We start from the raw sequence: 21372 nt of genomic DNA, 5'->3' as shown, positions 1-21372 counted from the left end.
AACTTGCACTAGACGATACTACTACTCCTTCCCAAGGATTCTAAAATGACGTCCTGGTCAGGCGTAGTGGCTCACACCTATAATCCCAGCACTTCGGGAGGCTGAGGCAGGTGGATCACTTCAGCCCAGGAGTTCCAGACCAGGTTGGGCCAGCATGGTGAAACCCCATCTCTACCAAAAATACAAAAATTAGTCTCATAACCCAATCTCAAAATAAATAAATAAATGGATAAAATTTTTAAGTATAACTTAAAAAAATAAAATGACTTCCTTACATAAAGTTTCTCCAAGCTAAAACTGATTTTTCTGCCAGTAGCCAGAGCCTGTATTAAACAGTATCTGACACTGAAGGATTACTCAGTAACTGGAAGAATTGTCTTGGGCCACACAAAAAATACACTAATTCTTCAGTGTCCTTTCAGTTTACTTGCTTAGCAAACTATTCAAATAAACAAATATGGTGACTCCTGCCTGTAATCCCAGCACTTTGGGAGGCCAAGCCAGGAGGATTGCTTAAGCCCAGGACTTCCAGACCAGCCTGGGCAACATAGAGAGACCCTGTCTCTACCAAAAAAATAAAATATTAATTGCGCGTATTGGCTTGTGCCTGTAGTCCCAGCTAGGACTGAGGAGGCTAAGGCAGGAGAATCACTAGAGCCCAGGAGTTCAAGGCTGCAGTGAGCTATGATCACACCACTGCACTCCAGCCTGGGTGACAGAGCAAGACCCTCTCTCTAAAAAAGCAAAATTAAAATAATTAGAATTCTTCAGAACTATTTGAGTCAAGATTTTAGAAAAGTGTAAAAATTCAGAAATGTAAAATAGGGCTTAGCCATTTTGGGGGTAGAAAAATGAAGAAACTAGAGAACTGAAGTTGAAATCCCTTCATATACCAGAGAACACAAGGGAGAATCCACATCCTCACCAAAACCAAATAGGAAATAGAGCCTTGAGTGGCTGCTAGCTCCAGAGGTCAGTATCCACCACCCTCTTCCCCAGGAAATTAACACACCAGTAATTACATGAGAAATCAATAAAATGCTTTGGATTAAGAAGGAAAAGGAGGTTGACTTAATACTTATAAAGCAGGTGTCCAAGCCAAGTAGTTTTAAAATTCCACTTGGTTAGCCTAGGTAAGGGAATCTCTGGAGCCTCATCCTAGCTGACAGTTGTCTCCACTCTTGGGTGAGCAGCTTAGGAGTGCTAAAACCTAGACTTCATTAACAACTTGTTCAGATACACTAACAAGAGGATAAACAATTCCCCTATTCACAAGCCCTCAGAAGGCAGGGACAAGAGTGGAATACTTACTGAGACTGCAAACTGTTGTAATATAGTGTGTGGAAAGTGCAACAAAAGATGAGTAGAATGGCTCATATTGCTTCTCATGGTGCAGGATTTCTGATTCACTGCAAAAATAATAACAATTCAGCCAGCATCTACTTAGCGCTTACTATGTGCCAGATACCCCTCTATGGATATTACGTTATTTAATCCTCACTACCTGGTAGATAGTATCATCAACCTATTCCCATTCAAGATTGGGAAAGATGGGACGGGCAGATCACCTGAGGTCAGGAGTTCAAGACCAACTAGGCCAGCATGGTGAAAACCCATCTCCACTAAAAATGCAAAAATCAGCTAGACGTGGTGGCATGTGCCTATAGTCTCAGCTCCTCAGGAGGCTGAGGCAGGAGAATTGCTTGAACTTGGGAGGTAGAGGTTGCAGTGAGCCAAGATTGCACCACTGCACTCTAGCCTAGGTGATAGAGCGAGACTCCATCCCAAAAAAAGATTGGGAAGGTGAAGCTTCGAGAATTCAAATTAAATATCTCATTCAAGGTCATCAGGCTCAGGAAGAAGCAGAGACTAACAAACAGAAAACATTTTCAAAGTCAAGCAGAACTAATGAAATGCAAGTAAAGACCTAACAGGATACCAAACTGTTCTGTATTACTGGCTGGCAAAGACCGATCACTAATATGCCTTCATTATTGATAGCCAAAAAGGGGCAGACCAGAGTACTCAATATACTGTTAGTGGGAATACAGATTAAAGTAACCAATTTTAGACCAAATAAGGCTGGCCTGTAATGTGGTAACTTAAAAGGAATCAACAATTCAAGATAGGAAGTCATATGATGAGTGCTAAAATCCAAAATTCGCTGGATAACAGAGTCATCCCCTACTCCATCCCTCTGATTGTAGACTAAAGCGAGATCACAAAAGAGTCAGTGATTTTTTTTTTTTTTTTTTTAACCACATCCTTTATCCTTAGCTGGGGAAATGCCCTATTCTGAAAAAATCTAGAGACCAACTAGGTTTAAAGGCTGGATACATTTAAAGTCATTCTATCAAATCAGGTGCTAATCCACAATTGATGAAACATGGGCTGGGCACGGTGGCCGGCCGGGTATGGTGGCTCATGCCTCCAATCCCAGCACTTTGGGAGGTAGAGGTGGGTGGATGACAAAGTCAGGAGTTCATTCAAGACCAGCCCTCGGCCAAGAAGGTGAAATCCCATCTCTACTAAAGTTACAAAAATTAGCAAGGTGTGGTGGTACACGCCTGTAATCCCAGCTACTCAGGAGGCTGAGGCAGAGGACTGCTTGAACCAGGGAGGCGGAGGTTGCAGTGAGCTGAGATCGGGCCACTGCATTCCAGCCTGGGCGACAGTGAGACTCCGTCTCAGAAAAAAAAAAGAAACATGAAGGTAAAGCAAAGACTAAAATATATTTTATTAAATGGAAAGAACAACAGTGTGGTTGAATAGTTTCCTTAGTGAGTCAATCCCCAGCAAGAAGTTTCAACCTATGGCGGGACGCATTGTAGCTGGTGGCTCAAGCCTGTAATCACAGCACTTTGGGAGACAGAGGCTGGGGGATTATCTGAGGCCAGGTGTTCGAGACCAGCCTGGCCAATATGGTGAAACCCCGTCACTAATAAAAATACAAAAATTAGCCAGGTGTGGTGGCATCTGCCTGTAGTCCCAGCTACTCATGAGACTGAGGTACAACAATCGCTTAAACCAGGCAGGCAGAGTTGCAGTGAGCTGAGATTGTGCCACTGCACTCCAGCCTAGGAGAAAGAGTGAGACTCCAACTCAAAAAAAAAAAAAAAAAAAGAGTATCAACCTAAGAAGGGAAATGTAAACAGAGTGAATACTCCATTCACTGCCTGCAAGACTATCTACTTGCCAAATGAACACAAGAGCCAAAAGGACAAGTCACTATTTGGAAGGTGCCAATGTCAGTGATGAATCACCTTAAATAACACTTGAAAGTCTGGCATTACAAGCACTTTGCTATATGCAGAGCAAGGATAAATGGGTATGTATCAAAGATTAGTCCCTAACTCAGAATAACTCCTTCACCAAGAAAAAAAAATATTTATGGAGCATCTATGATGTGTGCAAGGATCCTCCTGCTAAGTGAGGGTCATTTTCCATTTGTCAGGGAACATAAAAAGGAGAAAATAAAAACCTTTCTACAACAAGTAGCATTCAAAAGTTCCTGGTGACTAAACACAGTTTTAAGGCTCACATGTACAGCAGAAAACTCCCTACTAAATCCCCATTTCTACCTCATATACTTAGTTTTTCCTTTACTTCCAGCCTTATACTTTCTTTTTTTGAGACGGAGTCTCGCTCTGTCGCCCAGGCTAGAGTGCAGAGGCATGATCTCAGCTCACTGCAACCTCCGCCTCCCCGGTTCAAGCGATTCTCCTGCCTCAGTCTCCTGAGTAGCTGGGATTACAGGTGCGTGCCACCACGCCCGGCTAATTTTTGTATTTGTTTTAGTAGAGACGGGGTTTCACCATGTTGGTTAGGCTGGTCTTAAACTCCTAACCTCATGATCCACCCGCCTCCGCCTCCCAAATTGCTGGGATTACAGGCATGAGCCTCCACGCCTGGCCCCACCCTTATACTTTCTTATTCGTTTTTCTAAGGCTTTCCCACTCTGACATTTGATGTTATTTTACCGGATTTATTTACCTTTCCTGATTTATTTCCAAAGTTCAGAGCTGCTTACCCCCACTTTTTCCAGCTGAACAGGTTTACCAAATCTAAGAGAAATACTGCCCACCCAAAGGATGGACTTAGCCTATTGCTTTCATACCAATTCTGAGAATGAAATATACATTTAAAAATATATATAGGAGTAAACTCATTTAATTGCCTGGTTCAGTATCATCCTATTGTGATCTAATGAACCCAACTTCCTCCCCTAGAAATACACAACATCCTTATTCCAATAAAGAAACAGGAAGAATAATGCATATTGGGGAAAGACAGACATTGGCAGAGGAAAAATGGAACAATCTTCAGTTCTACTTAAAATGTGCATTGGACAACTAAGGATAAACCTGGGGAAAAATTGGTTTTGAAGACTTGAAAGAGGAAATAAGAAGTAATGGACATTGTCATATCTCTTGATTTTAAAGAAACAGTGTGCATGAGTCAGTTAATAGGGATGTGCTGCCATAATTTCCAACCTCACTCTCATTCCCTGAGAAAATGATAGACACCAAGACACCAGAGAATAAGAAATGGAAAAACGGAACAAAGGACAAAAAGTTGAGTAGGAAGGAGAAGAATGAAGAAACGGAAGCAAATATAAAGTACAGGAAGGAAAATAAAGAGATAGACGTGAAAATATGTCTTTGCTCTAATTGGTCAAGTATCTTCCTGAATCACCTGCCGCTCCTAATGAACTGCAACAACAGTACCGCTGAGCCTGAAACACTGTGGATAGACAGAGAATCTGAAGCTTTTATACTCTATACCAAATAAATGTGATGCAGAGTACAAAGGGAAACAGCAGCTAAGCAGAGAGGTCAGAGAAATTCAATTTGATGTGTAAGTGAAAAAAGAACTGGCAGCGTCTGGAAAAATCTAGCTCTTTTTAGGAAGAAATGGGAATCTGAGGAGGGGCATCATAAAAGACTAAAGATTCACCTCCCTTCTCCCTCTTCAATATCATACTATCAATCTTTTTTGTAAAAGGTGGAAATTTCACAAGCTCCTTTCTCAAGTATATATACAATCCACTATGCTTATTCCTATCTTTCTATCTATAATCTGCTGCATGTTAACTGAAGAACTGAAAACTGTCTTTCAGATACTTCCCTCATACTCTTGACAAATCTGTGGTTAATGTGAAACTAAGACATAGAAACAGGAGTCAGACTAATCTCACAATCATTATCTATCTTTTGGTGGTGGGCTTTTTTTTTTTTTTTTTTTTTCCTTTAGGTCATTTATCAATTTACATCCTACTGCTTACAAATTCAAAAGATCACAGCATGAGTGCATCCCTTTCTTCCTTTCAAGATTTTTAGGAAATTACTGTGCATTATCTAGTGGAAATGTTGTAACAGTCTCCCCCTTCCAAAGTAGGTCTCTTTGCCCTTAAATTCTAGCAAACATCTGGAAACAGAAACCTCGAACAGGTTTATCATTTAAAAGGCCAGGTCAGCCCAGAAAGAATTGGCTCAGAGAAAAGGAGCATATTTCTTTTTATCTACAAAGAGTCAGTCAAGCTGTCCAATGATAACCATGCTCACCAGCCTATCTTGCACAGAGTTAAGAAAGGAATTATCTATACCTTTAACATAGAAGGCTACATTCAGCAATGATTATACTAACTAATCCCATAGACGGCATGTGCTCCATTGAGCTAGTTCTGCTCCATTTCTGGCTTGGAAAAGTAACAGTGTGTTTAAAATGTTCTTTAAACTACGTATTAAGTAACAGTGTTAGAAAGAGTTTAAACTGGGCCTAGTGGTGGGAGCCGGTAGTCTAGCTAGCTACTGTAGCTACTCAGGAGGCTGAAGTAGGAGCATCCAGTGAGCCCAGGAATTTGAGGCTACAGTAAGCTATAATTGTCCCACTGTACTCCAGTCAACAGTGGGAGATCCCATATTGTTTTCTTTTGTTTTGTTTTTTAGATGGAGTTTTTATCTTGTTGCCCGAGCTAGAGTGCAATGGTGCGATCTCAGCTCACTGTAACCTCCGCCTCCTGGGTTCAGAATCAATTCTCCTGCCTCAGCCTCCCGTGTAGCTGGGATTACAGGTGTTACAGGCGCGTGCCACCACGCGTGGCTAATTTTTTGTATTTTTAGTAGAAACAGGGTTTCACCATGTTAGCCAGGCTGGCTCAAACTCCTGACCTCAGGTTATCCTCCCGCCTTGGCCTCCCAAAGTGCTGAGTTAACAGTCGTGAGCCACTGTGCCCGGCCAACCCCGTCTCTTAAAAAAGAAAAAATATTTTAGTAGTCTTTTTAAGACACGCTAGCTAGCTACATGCTATGGAAAAAATCTTCCCTTTAAATAAATTCAGATATCTTTTTCTTTTAAAAAATCTAAGGACTTGAGAGTATGCTTTCCAACTTATCCATGTTGATCTATTTCTCCTCTGTTTCAGTTTGGTTGCAAAGTCAAACTTAAGAAATAGGGGTTAGACCTAGGAACGTTTAATCTACCTTTTCTTCAAAAGGTCAATTTCAACTATAAAAAAAGGTAGAATGTGGTGTACTGAGGAGTCTTGAACACATCATCGTTCTCAATAGTCAAGAGACAAATACAATGGATAAGCAGGCTACCAGGTAGAAAGTAATAGCTGGCATGATGGAGCCAGGATATCAAAAACGGAAGCAGATAGTAGACTGCAACAGAAAAACAGATGGTCCCCGGTGACAAGGAAGAAAAAACATGGCAGGCTTAACAAGAGAAAGAAACCAGGAAACTGCAGAAGATGGGAGTGGCAAGCACAGAACTAAAGTAGCAGCCTAGATGTCTCAACCTCTGATTAGCTAGAAAACAAGGACCACCTCAGCATCTACAGTGTTGGCTTTGATCTGGTACTACAGCTTCCTAAGCAAGACATACTCCCACAATTCTGAGACCTTTACTTTTTGAAAAGACAAGTAAATAAAACCTTTAGGCCGGGTGCAGTGGCTCATGCCTGTAATCCCAGCACTTTGGGAGGCCAAGGCAGGAGGATCACCTGAGGTCAGAAGTTCAAGACCAGCCTGGCCAGCATGGTGAAACCTCATCTCTACTATAAATACAAAAATTAGCCAGGTCTGGTGGCGCACGTCTATAATCCCAGCTACTGGGGAGGCTGAGGCACAAGAATCACTTGAGCCTGGGAGGCGTAGGTTTCAGTGAGGTAAAATCATGCCACTGCACTCCAGCCTGGGTGACAGAGCAAGACTCTGTCTCTAAATAAATAAATAAATAAATCCTTTGAAAATCAGAATAATGATAGCAGGGTATAATCTGTGTGCTCCAAGCTAGGGGTTGGCAAACTATGGTCTGCAGGCCAAATCCAGAAAGTCAGCTGTTTTTGTATGGCTAACAGCAGTTGAAAAAAAAAAAAAAATCAAAATAGTTTGTGACATGTAAATATCACATGAAATTCAAATTTCACTGCCCACAGACACAATTTTAAACACAGCCATGCCCATTCATTTATGTATGGTGTGTGGCTGCTTTCACACAATGATGGCAGAGTTGAGCAGTCCACACAGAGACCACATGTCCCAAAATTATTTACTATCTGGCCATTCACAGGACGTTTGCCAACCCCTGCTTTATAACAAACTGAACACTTGATACGTTTAGCCGTTCTCACTGTAACGAACTTGTAAGCCAGGTATTTCTTACAGAAATTTTTCTTTAGATCATACTCCTCTCACACAGCCTGCAGAGGACACATAGGCTTTCAAAGTTAACTGAGCTCCAAAAACCAGAAGACTTAAAAGATCTTGCCTTCCGGCCAGGCACAGTGGCTCACGCCTGTAATCCCAGCACTTTCGGAGGCTGAAGCGGGTGGATCACAAGGTCAGGAGATAGAGACCATCCTGACTAACACGGTGAAACCTCGTCTCGACTAAAAATATAAAAAATTAGCTGGGCATGGTGGCACGTGCCTGTAGTCCCAGCTACTCGGGAGGCTGACGCAGAAGAATGGTGTGAACCTGGGAGGTGGAGCTTGCAGTGAGCTGAGATGGCGCCACTGCACTCCAGCCTGGGTGACAGAGCAAGACTCCATCTCAAAAAAAAAAGAGAGATCTTGCCTTCCAATAAATGCATTACCAAAGGGCCATCAGTTTGGACTTATTTTCTAAACCATAAAGAGAGATCTTATTAACATCTACAAATACAACTCTTGATTATCTGTACAAACAGACGGTATGGCAGAGACCACTACCACATATATAGCAAAATTCAAACCTAGTGATGTATTTGGTTGGAGGGTGTTCCTTAAGTATTACAGCTTTAAAGGCATGGCCCCCAAATACAGGATTTACGGAAGGGTATCAACAAATTATTAATACTTTATAAGCTATCCAGCTCACGTCCAGAAAAACATAAAAGCAAATGTTCTAAAAAGACTGGAACGTTACTGATTCTACATAACATGAGTATGAGTCAGGAAAAATACTGCCAATCCAAACGTTTAAAACAAAAAGCAGCTACATAATTTGAAAGTAGCATATTTGAAACCTGTTTACATCTTCAGAACATTCTTGGCCTGATGATCAGATAAGAAAACCCATCTGTAAAGCTGACTGTGAAGTTACCAAACCCAACCATTATTTTATTATAATTTGTTAAAAACTCTGCATACAGATCAGGCACGGTGGCTCACACCTGTAATCCCAACACTTTGGGAAGCCGAGGTGGGCGGATCACAAGGTCAGGAAATCGAGACCATCCTGGCTAACATGGTGAAACCCCGTCTCTACAAAAAATACAAAAATGTAGCTGGGCGTGGTGGTGGGCGCCTGTAGTCCCAGCTACTCGGGAGGCTGAGGCAGGAGAATGGCGTGAACCCGGGAGGCAGAGCTTGCAGTGAGCCGAGATCGTGCCACTGCACTCCAGCCTGGGCGACAGAGCAAAACTCTATCTCAAAAACAAAACAAAACAAAACAAAACAAAAAAAACTGCATCCAAAGGATTACAAGCCTAACAACAACAAAAAGCATAAAAACAAGCAATTTGTCAAACCATGGGCCTCCTTTGAGTAACAAATAGCAATTTCTAACCTCTGTAGAGCACCTAGATATACCCTTGTCATCATGAAGCTAAAATGACCCAGTTAACAATTGCAGGGAGTTGCTGAAATGAGGTATGGCTAGAAAAATGAAAGTCAGTCTGGTTTTAAAAGCAAAAGTCTACCATTAAACTAATGAAAGACTGCTCCGAGCACAGTATGTCAGGAAAAGGAAGGCACTCTGAGATCACCATCTGTGTACCTATATAATAACTCTCAATAGCTAAGAATCGCTGTGCAAAAAGACAAAAACACACAAAAGGAAACCAATAGATAGTACCGTTTGTAAAAGAATGTGATGATATTTTAATGCAAGGGGGATGGGAGGCAGAGAGAGAACACACACACCACACATCCTCTGGGAAATTGACCTCTCAGACTCACACACTGAAATGTTTTTAATCAAAGACCGATACAGTAGGAATGCACAAGAAGTGCAACGTAAAAAGAGGTCATCAATGGTAGCTAGTGGCTTTAGTCACAGAAATAGCACGTGCCCCCACTGATTACAGCACCGCGGGGAGACCGTTATTAAATTATACCGTACGGCTCCGCTCCGGCCCAGGCTAGGGGAATGAGTGCGGGCGAGAAATGCAAACTCATCTGTGACTTGACCCAAGGGGCAGCCCCGTGAACATTCCCTTAAGAGGGCGAATGCATCTCAAAGTCACTCTCAACCGTGCCCGGCCACGCCCTCCCGCAAGGGAGGCCGCAAAAGTTTTGCTCGAGAGGGGAAACTGAGGTAGAGGTGATTTACATGGGTTGGCGGAAGGAAACCCGGGCAAGCTCTAGTCTCCCGGGACCCGGGAACCCCGAATCCGTGGCTGGGGCGGGGATCCCCAAGGGTCAGGGGGCGGCTCGGGAAGCGGGTCCAGACGATCCGGCTCGAAATCCCCTCCCCCCCCACAGCGTCGCCCGCCGGAGCCGCCGCCCGGTACCTCTCGATGACTGAGGCCACCAGCTGCGGCAACTCCTTCATCTCGAAGGCGGAGTAGGACGCGGACAGTAGGGGCCGCACCGCCACCTCCCAGCCCGGGGTCGTGTCCGCCCCCGTTGCCGGGGTCCCGGGCGCCGGCGCCGCTGCCGCCGCCTCTTCGCCGCCGCTCGTCGCCATCTTCCGTCGTACTACTGCGGCTCCCTCCGGGGGCTTGCCACCGGCCCAGCGCCGCCTCCCGGGAGGGGGCGGAAGTGACGCAATCTGTCGCGTCAGACTGCGCGCCGCCGTCATGGGTCAAAAACGCGACGCGCGGAGCGGCCTTTCCCCTCACCGGGGTCGAGCCGCCGCGAGGTAACGGATCGTAGTCGCTGCGCCTGCTCAGAAGGTAGCGCAGCGGGGAAAGGCGGGAGAGCGTTAACTTCTGAGCCTGCGCGGTGGGAGTTGCTCAAGCAGGTGGTAGCGACTTGGCTTCCGGGCAGCGGGGAAAGGTGAGTTTGGGGCATGGGTTCAGTGGGCAAGTGTAGGGCAGCGGAATTGACTACGCCCCGGCGAATAGAATGGCCCTGGCCTGGGACAGCTAAGGACGAGGAGAGGAGACCGAAGCCTAAAACGCTTTCACCCGCTTCTTGCCCTGCCTAGATCCCCCCGATAGTAATACTAAAGCGCGCCACAGCTTACAAAGCTTTCTCCCTCCCACACCACCTTCTAATCACTGATCCATATTCCCTTCGCGCTCAAATCTCTTCTGTTTGGATTGCCCTTATCTTACCAGCTTGTACAGTGCATCCCTCTTTGTAATTTGCCACGTATGGTTTCGTGTTCCCCTTTTTTCTACTGACAAGGAAAGAATGTAAGCTTTTATTCACAGATGTCTGAGACTTTTGCCGGTAAAATGATCTGGCTGCAAGATCTAAGAGGGAAAAGCAGTTTGCTCGAGGAGAGGTATTCGTGCATTAAGAACAGTCCTGTGTGTGAGATACTGGTGGACAGCTTCAAGTTCTAGACCTGTGGCCTGTGGTCTACAGCCGGCCTAAATAAGACTTCGAAGGAACTGTGAAGACGGTTTCAAGTTCCTAAAGCCCTGAAATTCTCCCCCAAGTTTAGGAAGAGCTTTTGTTCTTGGTGTGTAACACTGATAAATGAATTGGTACCTAGTGATTAATCTGCACTTTTATTAAGATATGACATACTTTACCTTTTTTGAGGCAGGATCTTGCTCTGTGGCCCCATAGCCCAGGCTGGAGTGCAGTGGCAGAGTTGCAGCTCGCTGCAGCCTCCACCTCCCTGGCTCAAGCGATCTTCCGGCCTCAGCCTCCCCAGTAACTGAGACTATACAGGTGCAGGCCACGACTCTTAATTTTTGTTTGTTTGTTTGTTTGTTTTTAAGAGAAAGGTAGGCCAAGCTGGTTTCGAAGTCCTAGGTTCCTCCCACCTTGGACTCCCAAAGTGCTGGGGTTACAGGCTTGACCCATGCGCCCAGCCTGCATCATTGCATTCGAAATAAAATTCTGTCAAGTTAAAGCCAGTCTTGGAGGAAAATGTGGCTTCGATGACAGCAGTAGGGGTTTTCCTTCAGTGCCTACTTACCAGAGGATAATAATAACAGCAAGTTTCTTAAACATAAAAACATCAGAAATGAAAAACACCATAACACTATAAATATTGCATTATTTCAAGATACTGAACCAGAGCCCTAAAGAAAGGCTGGAGACCCAGAATTTTATAATGACTTTGGGACATTAATTTTATTTTAACCAAAGGACAAAATTAATCTGCAAAGACTGTCTTGAAGAAATTTCAGGAAATAAAAGATCAAATGTTTCTGCTCTCCTCCTTTCCCTCTCCGAGAGAATAAAAGGCAAATGCAAACTATCACAGGGAAATTTTCACCTGTACCTAAATTATTTATTATATACTTTATATTTCTGGTTAATAGATTGGGAGAGAGCACTCCAGATAAAGAACTTCCCTTATAAATGCCACATTTATTTCAGTACTGGAGGTTCGGTCTTGTGTTGCCACAGAGATTTGGAATGGCATCTATGTTATAAATTTAGATGACAAACAGACTAATAAAAGACTTCTAGATGAAACACATGCTTCTAATATTCTGGTCCAGAAAATAAGATAGAAACTAAAGAATAATAAATAACTTTTATGAATTAACTGAAGGACTTAAAATACTAGTTCCATTCTAATAAGTGCCTGCCAAGAAACTGAAATTGAACATGATCAAAGACATGATACAGTCATGTTACAGGGAATTCAATGAAGTAAAAATGGCAGACATTGATGAATGATATGGTTTAAAGATTTGTGTAGAGGTAGTGATGAGGCAGCCTGCTGGGAGCTGGAAAAGTTCTGTACCTTGACACAGTTATGTTTACATGGATGTGCACACACAGTAGTCACTGAGCCATGATTTGTACTTATGATTTGCACACTTTGGTGGTTGTAAATTGTACATCAATCTAAAAACAAATGAGGTCAGGGTGCCTCACTACAGGAGCTTCAAAAGCGAGAGAAAGAACATCTTTTTTCTTTTTTTTTTTTTTAAGCCATCTAATAGAGTTGCTTGAAATAAATCCTAATAGATACAATGTTTCTAGAAACAAGTAAATGAATAAACCTTAGCTGTTACCCCCTAGGAGCCAAGAGAGGTCAATCTGTTCTCAAGCTTTTACAAAGTTACAAGAACAAGTAATCAGTGCATATTGTGTTGAAACTCCTACTGCAATACTGAAAACTGCAAATGGAGAGAGTAGCTCCTGTTTGGTAATTCACAACAGAGCTAGTTTTCAAATTACCAAGAATATAAGGAATTAGATTAGAAGCCAAATTTAATTTAGAATTATGAGACATTATTTGTAACCCACAGTATTATTTTTCCCATACTTAACAATTCACCCAGTATGACCTTAAAAGGAAGAAGAAAACAGGCTTTGCAGCCTTCTTGCTTTAAGAGCGAAAAAGAAACAATTTTGGTAACTGTGGAGGGACTAGAATACAATGTCACTTTAAGAAAGTTTTGACCCATCAGATTGAGAGACAGAAAGACAGACAGAAGGAGAAGGATAAATCAAATGTGGTAAAACCTTTGGGGGATCTGGGTGGAGGGGATCTGGGAATTCTTTGTACTATTGCAACTTTTCTGTAAGTCTGAAATTGTGTTGTCAAAAGAAAAACAGTTTATAAATACTTTATGATCCATTTGCTTTATAATTAGGAAAACAGAGTATGATGACAGAGAGAACCTACTGTAGGCCTGATACTTAACAGAAGGAAAGTAGTTTACATGTAAACTCTGGGAAAAGTGGAGCCAAATGATTACACTGTGTGTATCCTTTAGCACTGTTTGGGGTGGGGACATGGGGGGGTCAGGGTGCAGAGAGGGACTATTCTGGTCTCCTTGGAAGGTATGTGCCTATAGTAAAAAGCATGAGTAAGATATCACATCTCCTAACTCCGTAACAACCAAGCAAACTTATAATAGCATTTTAACTTATATCACCTTTTTTATAGGAGCGGATATATATTCCAGCAGGATGAGTATTTTAGCCCTCTTTGCAATTGCAGTCTTCATTATCATCAATAAACTGGCCTCTGGTTGATTGGTCTAGTCTAGTTATTTTATCCCAGCACATGGGATATATGATACCATCAAAGCCATGATGTGAACAAACTATGAAGTATAATGGAGTTTGTTTGAGTAATTGTGCCTTTTAATTATAGTTTTAGTTTGCTTTCTTGACTTGCATTCATTCAGATTGCACATGAGGGGTCAGAGAAGAGTGTGCTTCAATATAAAGCTGGGGCTATTTTACAAACACACCTTCCTAAATGTTCTTAGTCTCTATCCCGGAAAAGCCACCTTCTCAGCATCACGGATCAGAAATACATAAAAGCCTTAGTGCTTGTGGAAAACAGGCTTCTTCGTTGGAGGTCAGTCTCAACTAACTTCACGCTCTGATTCCTAAAAAAAATGGGAAGGTGGGTGTGTACACATCCTTTATGTTATAAATTTCTTACTGGAAAGATGGCCTAAATATTAGACTTTCCCGAAAGAGTATTCAGTCTCATAAAAATCTCTAATGGAATAGCACTTAAGAATTTCAACTGTGTGACCACTAAAAATGGTGTAGATCCATTACCTCTCACACAGGCACTCTCCACGATAGAGTGAGTGATAAAAACCAAGCTGCAGAAGATTATATTACCTGGAGAGATACCAAATTCTTCAGTTGTGACCTCTGAGAAACAGATGGTGGGGGAGGTTTTGAAGGGGACACTCACCTTAATTTGGGGGCATTGTTAAAAAATTTTTTTAACTTACATAGTCTTTTTAAAATAAAGAACTTAGCCACAAAATCAAAACAGCTGATTGATATGAAGCACCCCTATCTCCATTATTGAAAGGTTGCTTCAAGAATGCTGAATAGTTTCAGGTTACATTTTACAAAAAATGAAAGGGCACAGGATGTTGTCTACCTGTTTTAATTATGGAAGGATAATTGTCAATTTTTAAATGGTAAGATAAAGAATAATGTTTTCCAAAGCAATACCAAAGAGACACTTTTCCCTTTTAGAATAGAAGTTATGGTAACATGCAGCTTATTTCCCCATATTGATCATGTGAACATTTGTTTTAAGGAGTAAAAGGGTTTGTCAGACCTGGTGTCCATGGCATGCCAGAGATACAGATTGAACTATCTCTTGGCATTTCCATAAATATACAAAAATTAGCAGGGCATGGTGGCATACACCTGTAGCCCCAGCTACTCGGGAGGCTGAGGCAGAAGAATCGCTTGAACCGGGGAGGCAGAGGTTGTGGTGAGCCGAGATTGCACCACTGCACTCCAACCTGGGCGACAGAGCAAGACTCTGTCTCAAAAAAAAAAAAAAAAAAAAAAAAGAATTAATGGGGCCAGGCACGGTGGCTCATGCCTGTAATCCCAGCACTTTGGGAGGCTGGACAGGCGGATCACCTGAAGTCAGCAGTTCGAGACCAGCCTGGCCAACATGGTGAAACCCTATCTTTACTAAAAATACAAAAATTAGTCGGGCATGGTGGCACATTCCTGGGGTCCCAGCTACTCAGAAGGCTGAGGCAGGAAGATTTCTTGAACCCGGGAGGTGGAAACTACAGTGAGCCGAGATCAAGCCACTGCACTCCAGCCTGGGAGACAGAGTGAGGCTCTGTCTCAAAACAAAAAAGAAAAAAAAAAGGAAAAAAATTCCCTTACTAAGTCACCGAAGTCTTAGAAATTTGGGAAACTGAGGACAAAGTTCCTAAGGGTTCTGTGAGAAGGTACAGCCATTTGGGGAACTATTTGTCGAGAAGCAACTTCGTGTCTGGGATAATAGGGAATTCAGAAAACAGTGCAGCAGTCCCTGAGAGACACAATATCTGAAACAATAAAGGGTGCGGTGTATACTCAGGAAGTTACGTGGTGAGCAGCCAGGATGGTTGAAGGTCCTGAGTAGCTGAAACCAATAGGGAAGACTTTATGGAGGAGTTCAGATTTGAGACAAGCCAGATTTTAAGCAGGGAAGAAAACATTCCAAGTAAACAATAGCTTCATGATTTAAAAGCAATTTTTTATTTATTTATTTTTGAGACAGGGTCTCACTGTGTCACCCAGGCTGGAGTGCAGAGGCATGATCTTGGCTTACTGCAACCTTCGCCTCCCGGGTTCAAGTGATTCTCCTGCCTCAGCCTCCCAAGTAGCTGGGATTACAGGCACCCACCACCATGCCTGGCTAATTTTTTTTTTATTTTTATTTTTGGTAGAGATGGGGGTTTCAGGTTTCACCATGTTGGCCAGACTGGTCTCGAACTCCTGATCTCAAATGATCTGCCTGCCTTGGCCTCCCAAAGGGCTGGGATTATAGGCGTGAGTCACTATGCCTTGCCTACAAGCAAAATTTTAAATAATTAGGAATCAGGAAATGAGTCTTGGGATGATTCTGATGATACCTTGTGTAATAGACTCTTCAAAAGTATAGCAATTTATAGGCCAGGTGCAGTAGCTCATGCCTGCATTTTTTGAGGCTGAGGAGGGAGGATCACTTGAGCCCAGGTGTTGAAGGCTGCAGTGAGCTATGACTGTGCCACTGCTCTCCAGCCTGGGTGACAGAGACCCTGCCTCAAAAAAAAAAAAAAGCAATTTATAAAGGCAATGAAATTACAATTCTGAAATTTTCAAATTGAAAGATGCCTTACAGAGCACATAACTTGTACCCACACGCAAATAATGAAACTAGTTAAGATTAGGTAGCTTACATTAAAGTCTCTTAAATTTAGGAATTGAGTATTTTTTCTATTAGACTTTGTTCCAGAAAGTATTTCAGTCAACTTTATGAATACATGATATTCAAGATGCATTAGTTGAGCCCTTATCAAAACATCTCATGTACCCTGTAAGTATATATGCCATGTACCCAGAAAAAATTTAAATAAAAAACTTTAAAAGATCCATTAGTTGAAAAAACAAGTAACAGAATTAAACAGCATCATCTCATTTAAGAAAACATTGTATACAAGAACCAACACTAGACTACCAGTGCTCATATACGTAATTAATGAATACTAAAACAAATTAGTTTTTGTTGTTTGTTTTTGTTTTTTGTTTTTTTGAGACAGGGTCTCACCGTTGCCCAAGCTGAAGTGCAGTAGCATGTTCATGGCTCACTGCAGCCTCGACCTCCCAGGCTCAAGCGATCCTCCCACCTCAGCCTCCTGAGTAGCTAGGACCACAGGCACATGCCACCAGGCCTGGCTAATTTTTTTTAAACTTTTTGTAGATAGGGTCTTGCTATGTTGCACAGGCTGGTCTGGAACTCCTGGGCTCAAGAGATCCTCCACTATGGCCTCCCAAAATGCTGGGATTATAGGCATGAGCCGTCACGCCCAGCCAGATCTCTTTAAGTGAAATGTTGTAGGGGGCCCCAAAGTTAACCTAATTAATGAAGACAGGAGAAGAGGTAAGTCAAGGAATACACACAAAAAAACAAGGAATGACAAGAAAGCAAATAGATCAGAGAATTGAGAGAGGAAAGATACAGTCTCAGCAGCCATTGGTGGAGACTGAGCATAGCTGCTCAGAACCGAATGCTGCTTTAAGATTAAGGAAAGTTGAGAACTAAGAAAAGATTTAAATTGGACTGTGGCATTAGCATTAACTATTTTAAGCACTTGGCCAGGCGAGGTGGCTCACACCTGTAATCTCAGCACTTTGGGAGGCCAAGGCCAGCGGATCACTTGAGGCCAGGAGTTCAAGACCAGCTTGGCCAATACAGTGAAACCCCGTCTCTACTAAAAATACAAAAACTTAGCCGAGCGTGGTGGCACGCGCCTATAGTCCCAGCTGCTTGGGAGGTGGAGGTTGCAGTGAGCCGAGATTATGCCACTGCACTCCAGCCTGGGCAACAAAGTGAGACTCTATCTCAAAAAAAAAAAAAAAAAAAAAAAAAAAAAAAAAACACTTATTTGAGGTAACTTTGATTACAGATGAAATACAGGGAATTTTACTAAAGGACAAAAGGACAAATAACTTCCCTCCCATTAGCTTGTTTCAGATTCTGGCACACTGGTGAATAAAAACTAGAATCTTGCAGGCTAACCCTGCACATATGTATGAAAGACAGTCAGAATTCCAGCCAGGCTTTCTCAAAACTAGGGCAGCATTTTTTTAACATGTACCTACTCTCTTCTCCCAGGTTATGTTAAAATATGCCTTGGGTAGGCCGGGCGCGGTGGCTCAAGCCTGTAATCCCAGCACTTTGGGAGGCCGAGACGGGTGGATCATGAGGTCAGGAGATCGAGACCATCCTGGCTAATACGGTGAAACCCCGTCTCTACTAAAAAATACAAAAAACTAGCCGGGTGAAGTGGCAGGTGCCTGTAGTCCCAGCTACTCGGGAGGCTGAGGCAGGAGAATGGCGTGAACCCGAGAGGAGGAGCTTGCAGTGAGCTGAGATCCGGCCACTGCACTCCAGCCTGGGTGACAGAGCAAGACTCCGTCTCAAAAAAAAATATGCCTTGGGTCAGGATGATAGATGCCTGTTTTTTTCTGGAGATTCCTACACGTTCAGTCACTCGATATCAAATTGACGATTAATAAAATGGTTGTCATTTCCTCTTCCTTCTCTGCCATCAGCATATGACCACAGAAAGATGACAAATTTTTAGATAACCCGACCAACCCATATATGATTAAACTGACATGTTTCCTTACTAAAATAAAATACACTTACTTTAGGTCTTCACTGCTTTTATCCCCTCTAATGTGAAAATAGCCTCAAAGTGATCTTATAAGACACAAAAGAGGACTTAAACATGTCATTCGTCACTTGCTTTATTCAGACATTCGAGTGTACCTCTTTCGCCACAGGGCTAGAGGTGGTCTACTCTGTACATACATTTCACAGTAAAGAAAAATTCTGTCATTCCCCAACTCTATGACCAAGGAAAACTTTTAGGCTTTCTTTAATTTGTAGCAGAGACACAGTGGCTTAGCCAATCGGCAGTGCTATAAACAGTATGCCAGTTTCCCACCCCCACCCTTTTTTCCTCTTTTTTAAAGCTTCAAAGGTTAGATCAGTAAGACTTAAAATTTCCTCATTTAAAGAGAAATATGATGCCCCACATGTTAATTTATATTAAAAACTAAAAATAAATAATGGTTCTTAAACAAGGACATCGTTAAATAGGTTATGATTAGACCAGCCTGTGAGTGAAATGAGAGATTATCTCTTCTCCCTGGAAATGTCTTCAAGGCTCAGACAATTCAGTAGTTTTTAAAAGGCCCGAACTCACACATCTCAGGTGAAAAGTATAGGCAATGGGCAACAAACAAGACGCTAATGACTTGGCTTCTGATAAATTGAAACAAACATTTGGTGGCCCAGCCTAATGAATGACAGCATGAAACTAGATGTTTAACGTAAGTTTTGACATCACATATAGATCCCTCAACCCTAAGTTACTTTGGAGGGAAGCCATGAGAGGCTCAGCTAAGGATGGATCCTATTTCTTCCCAGTGCAAAACAACAAATGCACCTGTAAGGTGGAGTCGGCAAGGACAGTTCCCCTCTTACTTTGAAGCAAGAGATGGAAAAAGTCAGAAAGATTTCTAGATAAAACTGGGAAACACAAAAGGCAGAGTAAAAATTTAAACAGGCCTCACAACAATCAGCTGGAATTCTTATTAAAAAAAAAAAATACAATTCATGGATGGGCAAAGAAAGGAAACAATGCAGAGGCCTTTGGACTTCAAGGGAAAGCCCATCAGGATTCTCTGAGATTCTCAGCTGAGAGTGAGTTCTCTCTCCATGCAGGATTCTGCATCATGTGTATCCCAAAAGGAGTTCTACATGGAGGTCATCCATCTTCCCTGCAGCTCTTAACTGAGCTGAAAACACACATACACACACACACACTCTCTCTCTCTCTCCACCAAGCCACACACACACACACACTCTCTCTCTCTCTCTCCCCCTCTCTCTCTCTCTCTCCACCAAGCCACCAAACTGCAGCTGTAGCTTCTTTTCTGACCCACACTCCCCTGGCTCTCCACTTTTAGGCACAGTCTTTGGTCTTTATCGCCAGGCCCGATTCAGGAGCTTCACCTGTGCTAGTCTCTTAGTGATCATGGTGGCAAAAACCAGGCCAAAGAGGACGCTGCTGATTAACACGTAGTCATAGTCATCCTTCAGAACATCAAACTGCTTAGATGGGTAGACTCGAGTTTGGTAAATGTCCAAACCATAGGCCACAACCTGGAAGGCAGATGGAATAAGAATTAGGGAAGAAACAACCAATGATCCACCAAGGGTGAAATAGGGCAGCTGTGGGCCCTACTCACCAAACAAGTGGACTCCAGGCCCGAGGGAGCTGTGTAGATACCTCGCATTCGAGAAACTGTCTGGTTATAGTTGATGAATCGCTCTGCGTGTATCTGTACATCTGGAGAATATGGGATTAGGTTCTCCTCTCTGCAAAACACCAGTCGGGACAGGCAGTCTGAGCACTGCTGTAAAGGGATCTCTTGGCTGCCCTTCCTGAGTCCTGGAAGGTTTCCAGGCTACATATCTAGCCTCAAATCTCCTAGGAGGTCTGCTTGCATTAGGTAGTTAAAAATTTAGCAGCTCAATGTTAGGAAGGACTACAAGAAAGGAAGCTCTCTGGAGAGTAAGACTGAGATCTAGATTCCTACTTTGTTCTAAATCTGAAAAGAAAGGACATACAGACGACTGGCATTTCACACCACAAGAGGAAAGCCGACCATTTTAAAACCAACACTGAACCACTAAGCTAATTCCTGTTCTCCACTCCAGGGTGCCTCTTGGTCCCCATTTCTCTGAAACCTGATTATCATCCTGTGTCTTCCTAGTTTTAACCTCCTGTCTCTCATATACTTCTCTCCATTCCTCATGCCTCTAGGTAAAGAAATTGAGGATGGAGGTAAGAAAACTCGACAGGATGGTGGCTGTTAATACAACAATACCAACAGTGAACAAGTTATTGGCTTGCCCACATGATCTGGCCCCAATTACCTCAGTGATCTCATTTCCTAGCGTTGCCCTCTGCGAACTCACCAGACATGATCTCAGGGGATTTGCATTGCCTGTTCCCTCTGCCTAGAAAGTTCTTCCTCAGGTATCTACACAGCTAGCTCCTTCACCTTCTTCAGGCCTTCACTCAAAACGCACCTTCTCAAAGGGGCTTTCCCAGGCCGCCTCTCAAATTATACCCATGCACATCCCCGTCCCCACTTCCTAGCTCATTCCTGTTTTACTCTCCTTAGCATTTGAGTACCTAACATAGTGTATATTTTACTTGTTTATCTTATTTATTTATTTATGTATTGCCCATTTCCCAGCAGACTGTAAGCTCCATGACGGCAGGTGACTTTTTCAGACTTGCCCCCTGCTACATCCCCGGCCCCTAGCATAGCATGAAGGCACACAGAGACTGAGAACCAAGCTTAATCAGTGAGGTTAAGTTCCGTAAGGTCAGAGCCTTCAGCACTGCCCAGGAGGGTCTCACCTGCTTTGTTCTGTTGGAATCTCGGGGCGGCGGGGATCCAGCAAAGCCTTAGGAAGGGAAAGAATTGCTCCAGAAGGTAGTCCAACTACACAGGAAGAAGTGAATGTTCACACCGATCCAGTGTCCAGCAAGGGCCAGTTACAAAAATGTCATTATTGCAGAAATTTAAACAAGAGTTTAAAACAAGAAAGTGGGTCAATGAGGCTCCCTTACATAGCCAAAAACAATAATCCAATAATATGCATGGGTCTGAATGAAGGTTCTCACTTTTTTTTTTTTTTTTTTTTTTTTTTGAGGCGGAGTCTCGCTCTGTCGCCCAGGCTG

The 21372-nt window shown here is 42.9% G+C and overlaps 2 protein-coding genes and 1 long non-coding RNA gene across 32 annotated transcripts in view; 1 reads left to right on the top strand and 2 right to left on the bottom strand.

Annotated features, from left to right (window-relative positions):
- UBR4 (ubiquitin protein ligase E3 component n-recognin 4) overlaps positions 1 to 10193 on the bottom strand; it is a 139632-nt gene extending 129439 nt beyond the window's left edge. For 23 of the 24 annotated variants that reach the window (XR_012425209.1, XM_015441762.4, XM_015441781.4 and 20 more), the window contains exons 1-2: positions 10000 to 10193; positions 1312 to 1409 (exon numbers count right to left, since the gene is read on the bottom strand). Coding sequence is in view for 22 of the 24 variants with exons in the window: in XM_015441762.4 (XP_015297248.2) it covers positions 1312 to 1409; positions 10000 to 10175 (274 nt within the window). In the remaining 2 variants the exon portion in view is untranslated. The remainder of the gene's footprint in view (positions 1 to 1311; positions 1410 to 9999) is intronic. The other variant, XM_045387086.3, reaches the window with a different exon arrangement.
- Positions 10194 to 10287: 94 nt separating this feature from the next.
- Positions 10288 to 21372, top strand: part of LOC135967114 (uncharacterized) — a 30579-nt gene continuing 19494 nt past the window's right edge. Inside the window, exons 1-3 of one of the 2 annotated variants that reach the window (XR_012425221.1) lie at positions 10288 to 10486; positions 13225 to 13336; positions 13765 to 13940. This is a non-coding gene — a long non-coding RNA (uncharacterized lncRNA). The remainder of the gene's footprint in view (positions 10487 to 13224; positions 13337 to 13764; positions 13941 to 21372) is intronic. The other variant, XR_012425220.1, reaches the window with a different exon arrangement.
- Positions 18338 to 21372, bottom strand: part of EMC1 (ER membrane protein complex subunit 1) — a 29826-nt gene continuing 26791 nt past the window's right edge. For all 6 annotated transcript variants that reach the window (XM_005544599.4, XM_005544600.4, XM_065528935.1 and 3 more), the window contains 3 exons: positions 21049 to 21133; positions 19865 to 19994; positions 18338 to 19778 (listed from right to left, as the gene is read on the bottom strand). In XM_005544599.4, coding sequence (XP_005544656.1) covers positions 19599 to 19778; positions 19865 to 19994; positions 21049 to 21133 — 395 coding nt within the window. In that variant the 3' untranslated portion in view covers positions 18338 to 19598. The remainder of the gene's footprint in view (positions 19779 to 19864; positions 19995 to 21048; positions 21134 to 21372) is intronic.

Source organism: Macaca fascicularis, chromosome 1, assembly GCF_037993035.2.
Source record: "Macaca fascicularis isolate 582-1 chromosome 1, T2T-MFA8v1.1".
Taxonomy (NCBI): domain Eukaryota; kingdom Metazoa; phylum Chordata; class Mammalia; order Primates; family Cercopithecidae; genus Macaca; species Macaca fascicularis.
The sequence above is the reverse complement of the archived record's forward strand: the minus strand, read 5'-3'. Positions and strand labels throughout refer to the sequence as shown.